Source organism: Pseudorasbora parva, chromosome 17 (genome assembly GCF_024679245.1).
Source record: "Pseudorasbora parva isolate DD20220531a chromosome 17, ASM2467924v1, whole genome shotgun sequence".
Classification (NCBI taxonomy): domain Eukaryota; kingdom Metazoa; phylum Chordata; class Actinopteri; order Cypriniformes; family Gobionidae; genus Pseudorasbora; species Pseudorasbora parva.
In genome coordinates this window covers 17,918,910-17,931,710 of record NC_090188.1, presented here as the reverse complement: position 1 = coordinate 17,931,710, position 12,801 = coordinate 17,918,910, and the positions used below count along the sequence as shown (strand labels likewise).

At 38.5% G+C, this 12,801-nt stretch overlaps 1 protein-coding gene across 2 annotated transcripts in view; it reads left to right on the top strand.

The window, feature by feature from the left end:
* The first annotated feature begins 7,128 nt into the window (after window positions 1–7,128).
* galnt2 (UDP-N-acetyl-alpha-D-galactosamine:polypeptide N-acetylgalactosaminyltransferase 2) overlaps window positions 7,129–12,801 on the top strand; it is a 93,207-nt gene continuing 87,534 nt past the window's right edge. For both annotated transcript variants that reach the window (XM_067422588.1, XM_067422587.1), the window contains exon 1: window positions 7,129–7,566. In XM_067422588.1, the coding sequence (XP_067278689.1) occupies window positions 7,144–7,566 (423 nt within the window). In that variant the 5' untranslated portion in view covers window positions 7,129–7,143. The remainder of the gene's footprint in view (window positions 7,567–12,801) is intronic.

The following is a 12,801-nucleotide window of genomic DNA, read 5'->3' as shown; positions in this document are numbered from 1 at the left end:
GGTGTGAAACATTTATAGAGCACTCACACTAACTGCTCTAGTGTGCCTTAACTTCTTTAGCAGTCCTGCATTGTACAACAACATTGTGTTTCTGATGTTCCCTCCAACGAGAATTTAGATGCAAAACAGGAGCAACTTCAGATGCGGACTTAATAAAAATGCAACTTTAGGAACATTGCTATTACAATGCTAATGCAAAGGCATTGGCTGCTCATGTAACTGACTTCATGTGGAACTAGATAGTATTGGACTTTACAATGGCAGCAAGCAATACATTTTCTAAGGAGCTGAGTTTAGAGCATCATGATGAAATTAGCTGGTGGCTAAAGGTACACTATATTGCCAAAAGTATTGGGACACCCCTCCAAATCAATTAATTCAGGTGTTCCAATCACTTCCATTGCCACAGTTGTATAAAATCGAACATGGCATGCAGTGTGCTTCTACAAACATTTGTGAAAGAATGGATCGCTCTCAGAAGCTCAGTGAATTCAAGCGTGGCACTGTGATGGGCTGCCACCTCTGCAATAAGCCCATTCATGAAATTAACTCACCACTAAATATTCTACGGTCAACTGTTAGTGGTATTATAACAACGTGGAAGCAATTGGGAACAACAGAAACACCACAATGGGGTAGGGCGCATAAAGCGGGGTCAGCACATGCTGCGGTGCACAGTGTGCAGAAGTTGCTAACTTTATGCACAGTCAATAGCTACACCTCCAAATTTTGTGTGGCTTCAGATTAATTCAAAAACAGTGTGTAGAGAGCTTCATGGAATGGGTTTCCAATGCGAGCAGCTGCATAAGGCTTGGGCCTTACATCACCAAGTGCAATTGAAAGTGTTTGATGCAGTGGTGTAAAACACGACGTCACTGGACTCTAGAGCTGTGGAGACATGTTCTCTGGAGTGACGAATAACGCTTCTCTGTCTGGTAATCCAATGGAGGAGTCTGGGCTTGGTGGTTGACAGGAGAACGGTACTTCCCTGATTGTATTGTGCCAAGTGTATAGTTTGGTGGAGGTGGGATTATGGTGTGGGTTGTTTTTCAGAGGTTGGGCTTGACCCTGTAAAAGGAACTCTTAATACTTCAGCATAAGACATTTTGGACATTTTCATGTTCCTTGTTTTCTGGAAACAGTTTGGGGATGTCCCCTTCCTGTTCCAACATAACTGCGCACCAGTACACAAAGCAATGTCTCTAAAGACACGGATGAGCGAGTTTGGTGTGGAGAAACTTGACTGGCCTTCAAAGAGTCCTTAACTCAGCACAATAGAACACCTTTGGAATGACTTAGAGTGGAGACTGTGAGCCAGGCCTTGACCTCCAACATCAGTGACTGACCTCACAAATGCGCTTCAAGAAGAATGGTCAAAAATTCCCATAAACACACTCTTAGACCTTGTGGAAAGACTTCCCAAAAGAGTTTTATGGCTGCAAACGGTTGGCCAACTCCATATTAAACCCTACGGATTAATAATGGGATGTCATTAAAGTTCACGTGCATGTAAAGGCAGGTGTCCCAAAACTTTTGGCAATATAGTGTATTTATAAAAACACATAAGAACAAAGAAAATCCTGCAGGTGGTTTACACTTCAGTGTTGCTCACAGCCATGTCTGTCACATTATTCTACATGTAGTAAAGTGATCCAAGGACAAGTTCTTGACTTTGGTGTCTGGCTTTCCAAGCGGCACTTGGCTCTGTGGAACATGTAGGTGTGTGGGCAAACTGATGGTGGAGCCCTTTTACAGCTCATCAGCTGTCCTTCAAGTTTGTGTTTGTAGGAAGTATTCAAGAGTTGCATCACCCTCTACAGCCATTCCTGTATGAAACTTCACCAGCTTTCATCTCCCTTGTTCAGTAGAGTCAGAAAACAGCAGGCACCTAGAATTGGCGTCTATGTAGGGGGTATTGCAGGAACGTGAATGGCTAGAATGGGGCAGAAACCGTCCCAGAAGGCACCCAGGAGCTGGCAAGAATGATCCGACCAGTTGGCCGAGAGCCAAGTCTGTTGCAAAACAGATTCGGCTCATTAGTCCTAGCGAATGCTCAAATGTAGGACTTAGATGCAACAAACCACAGAATGTAGGGAAAAGACGTTTGCCCACATAAGATTGAAACAGTCCTGTTCACACTCACAGCATGTGGAGTTCCGCCTGAATTTTTTTGGATGACAATTAGAATTGCACATTTATCAAAGGTTATAACAGCCTGTCAATGTGTTTAATATAGAGTTCCAGTGTTATTCCTACCATATATCATGCATGACTGTACGTTTATTGTCATAACAGTCAGCTGGCTTCATATTTGAGTCTGAATGGCTCCTCAGTGAGAGTTGCTCAGTGTTGGCATGTTTGAAAATGTGCACCGATTTAATGACAAGTTGTCTTTTGGAATCAGATTGTTTTTAAATGTTTTTTATCAGAGGTTAAGAGTGGTCTTCACATCGGTAAAAAGTACAGTAGCCAGTTTTGAGAATGCTGTGTTATTTCCCTGGAGATGGAGTGTTCATATAAACATGATGAGGCAGGATACATGTATTTTCTATAATCACCTTGAAAGGCTGTCGATACAGGCTGTATCTCAGAAAAGAATGATTATTGTAGGTTTTTGATCTTGCCACTGAAATACTGTCACCAGAAACGTTCTGCCTGAATGGCCTATAGTGGCTGTTCATGCTCAGGGATTTATGTGACGAGAGAACAAAGCACATTTTTGTAGCCACCAACATGATTAAATGGTAGGTCATCATTAATTTCCCTAAATATCAGTTTTAGCCTCACCTTTCATTCTTCTAGAGGAAGATCTTTCAACTGATTTGGAGAGACTAAAAAGAGGTAGAAGGGTCGGGGAGCAATAAAGTATTGTAGACCTTTTACAATAAATGCAGGAAGTGACATACATTCTCCAATTAGGCTATAAGCCAAATGTTTTCACTGTGAAGAGGTTTCAAATGCCAAGTTTAAGAGCAGGAAATGTACCACCACACATAACACCACTGATGTTTATTGACATTCTTGATGCTTGTGTTGGTTTTTGACCGTAAAACTATTTTATTACGTTTCAAGTTTAAGAGTGTTAAAATACGTACTGTACATGTCATTTGAGGTCGTTTTCTGTTTTGAAGGGACACTGACAGATTTACATTGTGATGAGACAGACATGGACATGGAGGCTCGAAACTTGAGCCAGACAGAGGAAATTCTTTAACTCTTGTTTCTGGGGGCGATTTAGTCCATTGGCATTCCCGGATGACATTTGAAAATCTTGATATTTAAATTTCCCCCTCAGAAGCCAGAGGTTATTTCACGTTTGTAGCATTTAGATAAAATGTACCAATTCTTTTAGACATCAATATGTGTTTTTGTATTTTATTACCTATATGTATTTGTGCCATTTGTAAATAAATATATGCATACACACAAATAAATAAATAGAAACAAACAAACCCCATTTACCTTATTATGTCATTATATTTGAGTGCTCTGAGTCTAGGCACATCATGATAAAATCATCTGGCTGGCTATTTGTTATTTCATAGACACTCAATCCTAATCATTTTACAGCACACTTACAACATCAACAGCTGTCCTGAAGCAATCTGAGGATAAGTGCTTTGCTCAAGTTTGAAGCGAGATTGAATGGGGTGGCACTTGCCAGCCCAAACCTTTAACTGCAGCACTATGTGTACATAAAGATCCAGTCTGCAGTGCTTGTCAGCATATGAAAAGTAGGTCATTCAAGTGTTTCCTTGAAGTGCAGCAGTTTCTAAATCAGCCTTGTCCTTTTTTCAAATTATTAGACGGATTTCGGTTCAAATTTTAATGGGTTCTTTAAAACCAAAAAATCTAGTTTGTCCAGCTGTGGCTTAAATTCATTACAGTAGGCTACTGATCATTTAAAGCATTTTTAATGTATATCATCCTACTGAATAATATTAGCCACAGTTGGACGAAATAAATTCTTTGGTTTTAAAGAACTCATTAAAAATTGACCTGAAATATAAATATATATAGTTGGCTTTTTAGACACCCAGTGGACCCGTTTTGATAAATAAGAGATTGTCACTATCGACCGTCTCAGAACAGTCATCAGACATATTGCGGGACTAGTGTGGCTCATCCTAAAAATCTTTGAAGGTCTCTTTCAAATCTAAATCTTCTGGAGATTCCAGCAAACATTGGCCCAAGCCCCTGCTCTTTAATTGCTAAAGTGCCCTTTTGGTTGTATTGCAATGCTCCCTGAAATGCAAATATAAATATTTAAATATTGTCTCAGATAAAACCCTTCTAATCAAAAGCCTTGTAGTCAAAGAGGTTGAGAATCAATGTTCTAGTGGACCATGATATATAGCCTGCCCTAAATAGTTTTATGTACAAAGTTCATGAAACTCTAGATGGCGCAGGCTGATAGGTTAGCGATCACATTATCTATACAGCACTGCTGATTGGTTGCTGTTGCATCAGCAGCTAATGAGCTTGCTGCTCAACATTATAGATACTTGACATTGCTTGCTGTTAGCACTTAGCAGTCTGCAGCACACTTTCAGAAACCCTACACCGTCCCCAGCTCCACCTGTAGATCTGCTACGGGGTTATTATTTCATGTATGTTACATGTGCAGCATCATGTCTTACATGCTCGCATCATGTCTGCGATTATATTGGCAGTACTAAGTGCAGCAGCTATATCCATTACTATATCCATTACCATACCAATTTCTCTGAGAGTTTTCATGACAGAACTGTGATTGATTGTTTTACATTGTCAGTACATGGCTCTTGCTGTCTAAATAGATGATTCTTGACCAAAAAAAATCTGCTGTAATGGACCCTTTACACATTTATACACTCTAAAAAATAATTCAGTGGCTTAGTAAATATCACAGTAATAATTAACTTTATTAACTTAATAAAATCTCTCAATATCATTTACTTGATGGTTTTAGTTAAACATACCAAAATAATTGACTAAAAATCCAACAGTTAATTTTGTCTAAAATGTATAGTTATATTTAAGTTTTTTTCACTAAAATAATTTAGTATTCAAATAACCAATTATTTATTTTAAATATACTTAATACATTTGCAAAATTTATTTCAAAATATTTGAGAATGGAGAATTAAACCGATCTGTTTCAAGAACCACAAATATTACTTAATTAAAATCAAGATTATTAATATTTAACACACACTGAAGAAATTGAGTAAGTTTACTCGATTAAAACGATGCACCCCTCCCCCACCCTCTGACGGGACCACAGCTCGACGGTTGAGTGAGGGCGGATATTTGAATTCTCCTCAGTCACCAGAGCAGTTTCTTCTTCTCAGCGTCGCAGAATTGGGGCATTTCCTCTGTGAAATTCAGGTTTGTATGTTTTGTTTTATCTATATAATCATTACTGTGCTAAAAGGCATTTTATTTAATTCAAAACAACATACAGGGACGCAGTGTGAGTCACCTTAAGTTAACGTGTGGCGTTGGTCTTTGAAACGCCTGCTGTGTTACTCAAAACACACAACTTTATTCGTAAAGATAATGAATATAATGAATTTGGATGATAAAATCTTATTTAAACTGGGCACTGTTTGTTTATTGTCAGGTTATGGAGTCTGGCGCCTCGCAGCATCTTTCAGCTACGAATGAAACGCAGGACAGCGGTCTCAAGTTCAAAGTCCACCCGCAGACCGTAACGTTAGTCCATCTCAGGCTCGAGAAACAGCGCTGATACGGTGGAAATGGGATAACAGACCGGTTGATTACACTTGAATTACTTTTAAATGTTTAATTTTCACTTCTAAAATGTTTGTTACATGAGTTCAAATGTTGTAAAATAACGTATGTCAAAACAGTAATATATGCTGTAACGTTATTGCTGTACTCGTCGACAATAAAGGCCATGTCATGTTTAAGTGTGTTTGTGTGGACTGTGGAGTATTTTACAAAGGTTTAGAGGAAATTAAAGTTATACTATACAAGTTAGTAATACTCATAAATAAAAACAGTTCATATTAGTCATAATTATTGGTTTTTAAAATGCTTTTTACCCAATTTTTTCTACTCAATTGAATTTGTTAATGTAACAAATGCAGTTACTCAGATCTACTTAATTTTTTTACTTACATTTACTCAGTTCATATGGTGTCTATAATTGATTTCACTGCTTTAAAATTTACTCAATTTTTTTAGTGTAAAAATGTTTCACCAAAAAAATTGAGTAAATCCTAGTATTAGTTTTTAGAGTGTACAGAGGTATGGGAAATCAAAGCAAATGAATTAGCTCCCAAAAAAAAATCTTCTTTCGCTTTTCCATGATCCTCAAAAGATGGGAAATATAGAGAACGACAGATTATGGCATTTTAGTATCATATTTTTTAATAATATTTTTAATTCATTTTTATTTTTATGTTTAATTCTTTGTTGTTGTTGTTTTTTTCAAAGTAGCCATAAGTCTTTCGCTTTAATTCATTTAATTTATTTAAAAATCATTCATTTAAATACATTTTAAACTGATATATTCATTTAAAACAAAAAATTTAGCTTAAGTTTTGGTTTTATTTTATTTTAGATACCATTTAATTTATTTCAAGCAAGAAACACGATTTATTTAACTAGCCTATAATAACTATAAAAACAGTCAAACAAGAGAGAAAAATCTTCAGTAGCTAATTTAGTCTTTAGTAGCTAATTTAATATACATTTTTGTAATTTAATAGAAGGACAGGCTAACACAAAGTATAAATGGCGATAATAAATGTAAAAACAACCCCCCCCCCCCCCCCCAAAAAAAACCCATCGTTATTATGGCATTTCTTTACATTTTGTTGAAAATAGGCTAAATGCACAATAGCCTACAGGCTACCTATAGAATTTTTGATTACAGCCCTGCTCACATAAACTAATTATTTTCACATGAAACTATTCAAGGTCTAATTGGATGCATTTTTTGTTAATTAATTACTTACAATGTTAAAATCCAAGACCATTTGCTAAAATAAATAAAATGATATAGTAAAAGGTACTGCACAATATGCACTGTGCATAATAAAAGGCAGTACACATCAGATTACATAAACCGTGTGCATTAGCAGAAAGTGACCATATTTTTTCTATGACTTCAGTGAAAAGAACGTAACACGAATGCATTTGTTAAATCTCCAGAATGAACAAAACAATGATTCCTCGGTGCATCTTGAGGTACAGGCTAACGATGGATGTCCCCACCCCCACCCCTCCTCCGTACGCGTCTCTGCGGAGCGTGATTGGATTAAAGTCGGTTACCCTTTCCCCTCTAACCCGGTGATGCTGGCTGTTTCCTGCTTCTTCTTCTATCCAACCGCTGCTGCTGGTGATTTCGTGTTAGTTGAGCGCTGTAGCCACAGCGAGACGCAGAACGTGGACGTCAGTGGCTTTTCACGGCACATACCCCGAGTCAGCCACTGTATTATCCCATCCAAAATCACAGCAATGCGCAGGAAATCTAGGATATTATTATGTTTTGCTGTGCTTTGGGTTCTTGGCATAGCATATTATTTCTATTCGGGGACAACGCTGAGTCGAAAGGTAGGTTGTTCTTTTCGCTGCTTTCATGTTGCTTGCCCCTGGAACGGCGCAAATATAAGTTGCTTGAGGTGATTGTTTCGAGGTATTTCGTTTGCGGATGAAAGAGGAAAAACAGTCACTATACGGCGATAGAGAAGACGACCGAGAGAAAGCCGCACGTTTAAATAGCCAAAGTCTATTGAGTGGACTCACAAAGATAGTGTTATCGTTCCATGCTGTGATTTAACTGCGAGACTATCGAATAACCAGTTTGGTTTAACTAAATTAAAAGCATATGCTTGTATGCGTATTTCTACAAGGCGCATTTATTCTGAATTCGTTTGAAAGGCATTGTTTTACGCCGGGTTTCTTTCGAGGCGAGAAGGTCGTTTATTTGCTATACAAACATTAGTTACTTAGGCTAACTTACCTGTAACAAAGTATATAAATGTTACTGTACAAAATGTTATTACCCATGTTTTTATTTTTTAATGCAGCTATGAGCAGTTTGTATAGTAAGTTTAAGTTACCATTTGTAATTTAAAAGGTAGTGTAAAGCTACAATTAATGCATGAGTTAGTTCCGGATTATCAGACTTGAGAGCTAATATTTATTCTGAAACTTTATTTGAACTGGTCGTGGCGACTATGAGAGTTAAGTAGCTAACTCACTTCAGAGTGACTCGAGTAATTTGAGTAACTGTTACGTACAGAGAAAGATTCGTTAGGAACCTTCAGTGACGCTTTCTGCTGTTACGTTATTCCAGTAGGTGGCGTCATAATGAAGAATGTTTTTGTTTGTTGCAAGTATAGACTCTAAAACAAATATGGAAGCAGTGTCCGTGAAGTCACCCATAGGTTTTTGAAGAGAGTTTCTGAAGCCTATAAAGTGCGGCCGTGTCACCGCGCGTCATTCCCAGATAAATGAAAATGGGCAAAGAGGAGCGAACAGACAGACGAACAGACAAACGACTAGAAGTAATGGCAGCGGCAACACACCTGTCACTCAAGTGGCCACGCCCTTAATTATGCAGAACTCGAAGGCTTAATATAATTTAAATGAAAGAGTTATGTAAAAAAAAATGCCCCGCCCACAATGGTGTTACAAGTCGTTGAATCGTTTGCTATCAAAAAACAATGAAGCAGAGTGATAAACAGTAAACTAGTGCAGCTGTGACTTGTGAGCACTTATCTTGCTTTTGTACTAAAAATAAGTAATTGATACTGACTAAGAAAAAATTGTCCAGTTTGTATCCATCTTATTTTTAATTTGAGGTTTGGATATTTTTACATTCTTGTGCAGCAGTTATTTTAGTAATTTTTATTAGTCAGTTGTCCTGCAAAGTGGTACTTTAGTTGAATTGTGAATTATTTTTAAGCAAATAATTTTACTGTTTGCTACACTTTTTCTAGTTGCGTAGCGACTTACGCTTACGCGTGCCGCTTGAGGTCGCTTATTCAAAACAAGCAAGCTTGATGACGCCTTGATTTTGTGGAATCATGGGAGTTGTTCTCTTCACCTCTACAGATGTTGAAAAAGATTCCGACAGGAATCAGGCAGAATTCGTATTCATGAATGAGCTAATATATTAAATATGTATTCGTTACTCTAGTATGAGAAGCAGGGTGGGGCTGAAAGCCATTGGAGCAGAACGAGGCCACTGCAGTGATTGCTAATTAGAGAAAAGTATGACACACAGCTTGAAGTCAGGGGAGCTTTTATTATGCTGCAGACAACCTCTTCCGCTTGTTCCGGTCATGCATATGTGGGGTAATGTGGCACTGTTTTATCTTATTAGATACATTTGAGTGTGTTAAATTATTTTGAAATGATAGTTATGTGCTTGAGACACTTGTTGCACACTGCAGGAAGCTAGATTGATGTTAGGCCTGGTAAAACATGGTACTTGAAGTAAATCAAGAGAACATGATTTAAACAATGAGGCTAACTGTGTGGAGCTGAGCTATATAACTGATTCGTTTTCTGTCGCTTATTGTATCCAAACAGTTGCTCGCATGTCTAATAAAACACATATTGTGTATTAAAGCATCTTTGATGTTTCCATGGTTCCACGGAAATTAAAGGTAACATGGGTATGATGTCATTGATAGGTGGAAGCACGGTCCATGTCCTGGTTAAAGTTGCTTATTTCTCTGGATTTAAACATTCTTAGAAACATTTGGGATAATGCAAGTATGCAAGTCAACAATATGTATAACATTGTTCTAGTGGTTTTGGATATTTGAATCCAAAAATCTTACATATTGTGCCTTAGTGCCTACAGGAAATAACTAACTAGTGCATTGATGAATAAGGTTGATGTAAGAATCAGACGTCTGTCGTAGATAGTGTGTAATCTTTCAAAATTAAAATTGTGTATTTAAATTAAGTTTTCATCCCTAAAAGCTCCATGCCTGGATTCCATTAATCATCACTTGACAGTGAGTAGTGTGTACATGTTGCATTTCCAGTGAGACCATGAAACTGCACTTTTTAGTAACATACCATCTGTCTCGAAGGATTTTTGCTGAGATTCCTTAGCTCTCAGGCAAATATTCAGTGTGTGCTTCCCTTTATATTGACACACTGTGACACACACAGTCTTGAGGTTTTGTTGAAAAACCGTGTTTTGTTTCCATAGCCGTCCGTCAGCCACATTCAGCCAACTAATTTTCTGTTGTGAGTGCATTTGATATTGTGATCAAGGCACAGTGAGAGGGAATGGACCTCTGCACATTTGGGAATTGCTCCCTTTTGGCATTCAGAATGTATGGTTACTGAATGTAATGCTATTGTTTGTAGTGTAGCATCGTTCTCAATTTGTTATTGTCCTGTAAGTTGTGCTGCAGACTTAGTGAAATGTGTTTTGTATGTATGGCTGAAATGTTGGTATACTGAACTACCAATTTTTCTACTGGTTTATTCCAGCTTTTTATCAAATAACCTGTAATGTATGAATACGGCTGCTTGTGGATCTGTTTTTAAAGCTTCATGTAGTGTAGCATAAGCAACTGGAAGAAAAGCTGGTTAGTGCTCCTTCATCTGGCTCAGGGCACTTCACATTCACTTTCTCTCTTTGTTGAATAGGACATCGATGCTGCTGTTGTGCGCAGCTTGTGGTCCTTTATATACTTAAAATTACACCATGAATTAATTTTATCGAAGAGTCTAAATTGACGTGACCTTTGCCTTGTCCTTTTGCATTTGTTTCTGTGAGAAACTGTGTTAGTTAGTTACGCAATAGATTTTAAACAGATGTCAAAGATTGTGTCTCCGCGAGGAAATGAGTTCATGTAACCAGCGAGGGTGGACGACAGCCCGCGGGACGGTGGCGGGGTTGTACAGATGCTCATCACGGATTTTAGTACCTCAGTTATGCAAGGGTCAGATTCTGAATGTTTTCCTTTCCGGATTGGTTTTTGGAGCCATGTCTGCCCTGGGATGCGGGCGGGATGGCGAAACCGGGGGCTTTTATCTCCACTGAGAAACGCGTTTGATCTGATGTGTGCTCCACAACACAATTATTGACATGCTGATTGTTCTGCCCTTGTTGGCAGGATTACAGTGGCGGTGCTGGGATGGGGCCGTACCGCTTTCACTCACTTGTTCAAATCAAAGCTTGTTAATATCAGGATGAACCAAAGTGCATGACCGATTCGGTCAGCTCTCACAAAGCTGTGTGCGCCTTTGTTTCTTTCTTTGTTTCTCCATTTGATACCAAAGGAAAGTAAGTAATTTGTGTCTGATGACTGTCATGCAGATGAACTTAATCCGAGAAATGAAATCAAAGCAGGGGCCCTCATTTTATGGTGGCTAGAGACTGCGTTTCTCATTTTCTGATATCGTTGAGATGCTCGGCTAAATGCCACTGTGCAGTGAATTTTGAGGGTGACCAATGCTAAACACTAGCGAATGCCAGAGCTTAAATAGCTCCTCTGTCCCCCAATCGTTATGTGTGGAAGAATATCCTGGACGTTGATATACAGTCTTGTTCAAAATAATAGCAGTACAATGTGACTAACCAGAATAATCAAGGTTTTTAGTATATTTTTTATTGCTACGTGGCAAACAAGTTACCAGTAGGTTCAGTAGATTCTCAGAAAACAAATGAGACCCAGCATTCATGATATGCACGCTCTTAAGGCTGTGCAATTGGGCAATTAGTTGAAAGGGGTGTGTTCAAAAAAATAGCAGTGTGGCATTCAATCACTGAGGTCATCAATTTTGTGAAGAAACAGGTGTGAATCAGGTGGCCCCTATTTAAGGATGAAGCCAACACTTGTTGAACATGCATTTGAAAGCTGAGGAAAATGGGTCGTTCAAGACATTGTTCAGAAGAACAGCGTACTTTGATTAAAAAGTTGATTAGAGAGGGGAAAACCTATAAAGAGGTGCAAAAAATGATAGGCTGTTCAGCTAAAATGATCTCCAATGCCTTAAAATGGAGAGCAAAACCAGAGAGACGTGGAAGAAAACGGAAGACAACCATCAAAATGGATAGAAGAATAACCAGAATGGCAAAGGCTCAGCCAATGATCACCTCCAGGATGATCAAAGACAGTCTGGAGTTACCTGTAAGTACTGTGACAGTTAGAAGACGTCTGTGTGAAGCTAATCTATTTTCAAGAATCCCCCGCAAAGTCCCTCTGTTAAAAAAAAGGCATGTGCAGAAGAGGTTACAATTTGCCAAAGAACACATCAACTGGCCTAAAGAGAAATGGAGGAACATTTTGTGGACTGATGAGAGTAAAATTGTTCTTTTTGGGTCCAAGGGCCACAGGCAGTTTGTGAGACGACCCCCAAACTCTGAATTCAAGCCACAGTACACAGTGAAGACAGTGAAGCATGGAGGTGCAAGCATCATGATATGGGCATGTTTCTCCTACTATGGTGTTGGGCCTATTTATCGCATACCAGGGATCATGGATCAGTTTGCATATGTTAAAATAATTGAAGAGGTCATGTTGCCCTATGCTGAAGAGGACATGCCCTTGAAACGGTTGTTTCAACAAGACAATGACCCAAAACACACTAGTAAACGGGCAAAGTCTTGGTTCCAAACCAACAAAATGAATGTTATGGAGTGGCCAGCCCAATCTCCAGACCTTAATCCAATTGAGAACTTGTGGGGTGATATCAAAAATGCTGTTTCTGAAGCAAAACCAAGAAATGTGAATGAATTGTGGAATGTTGTTAAAGAATCATGGAGTGGAATAACAGCTGAGAGGTGCCACAAGTTGGTTGACTCCATGCCAC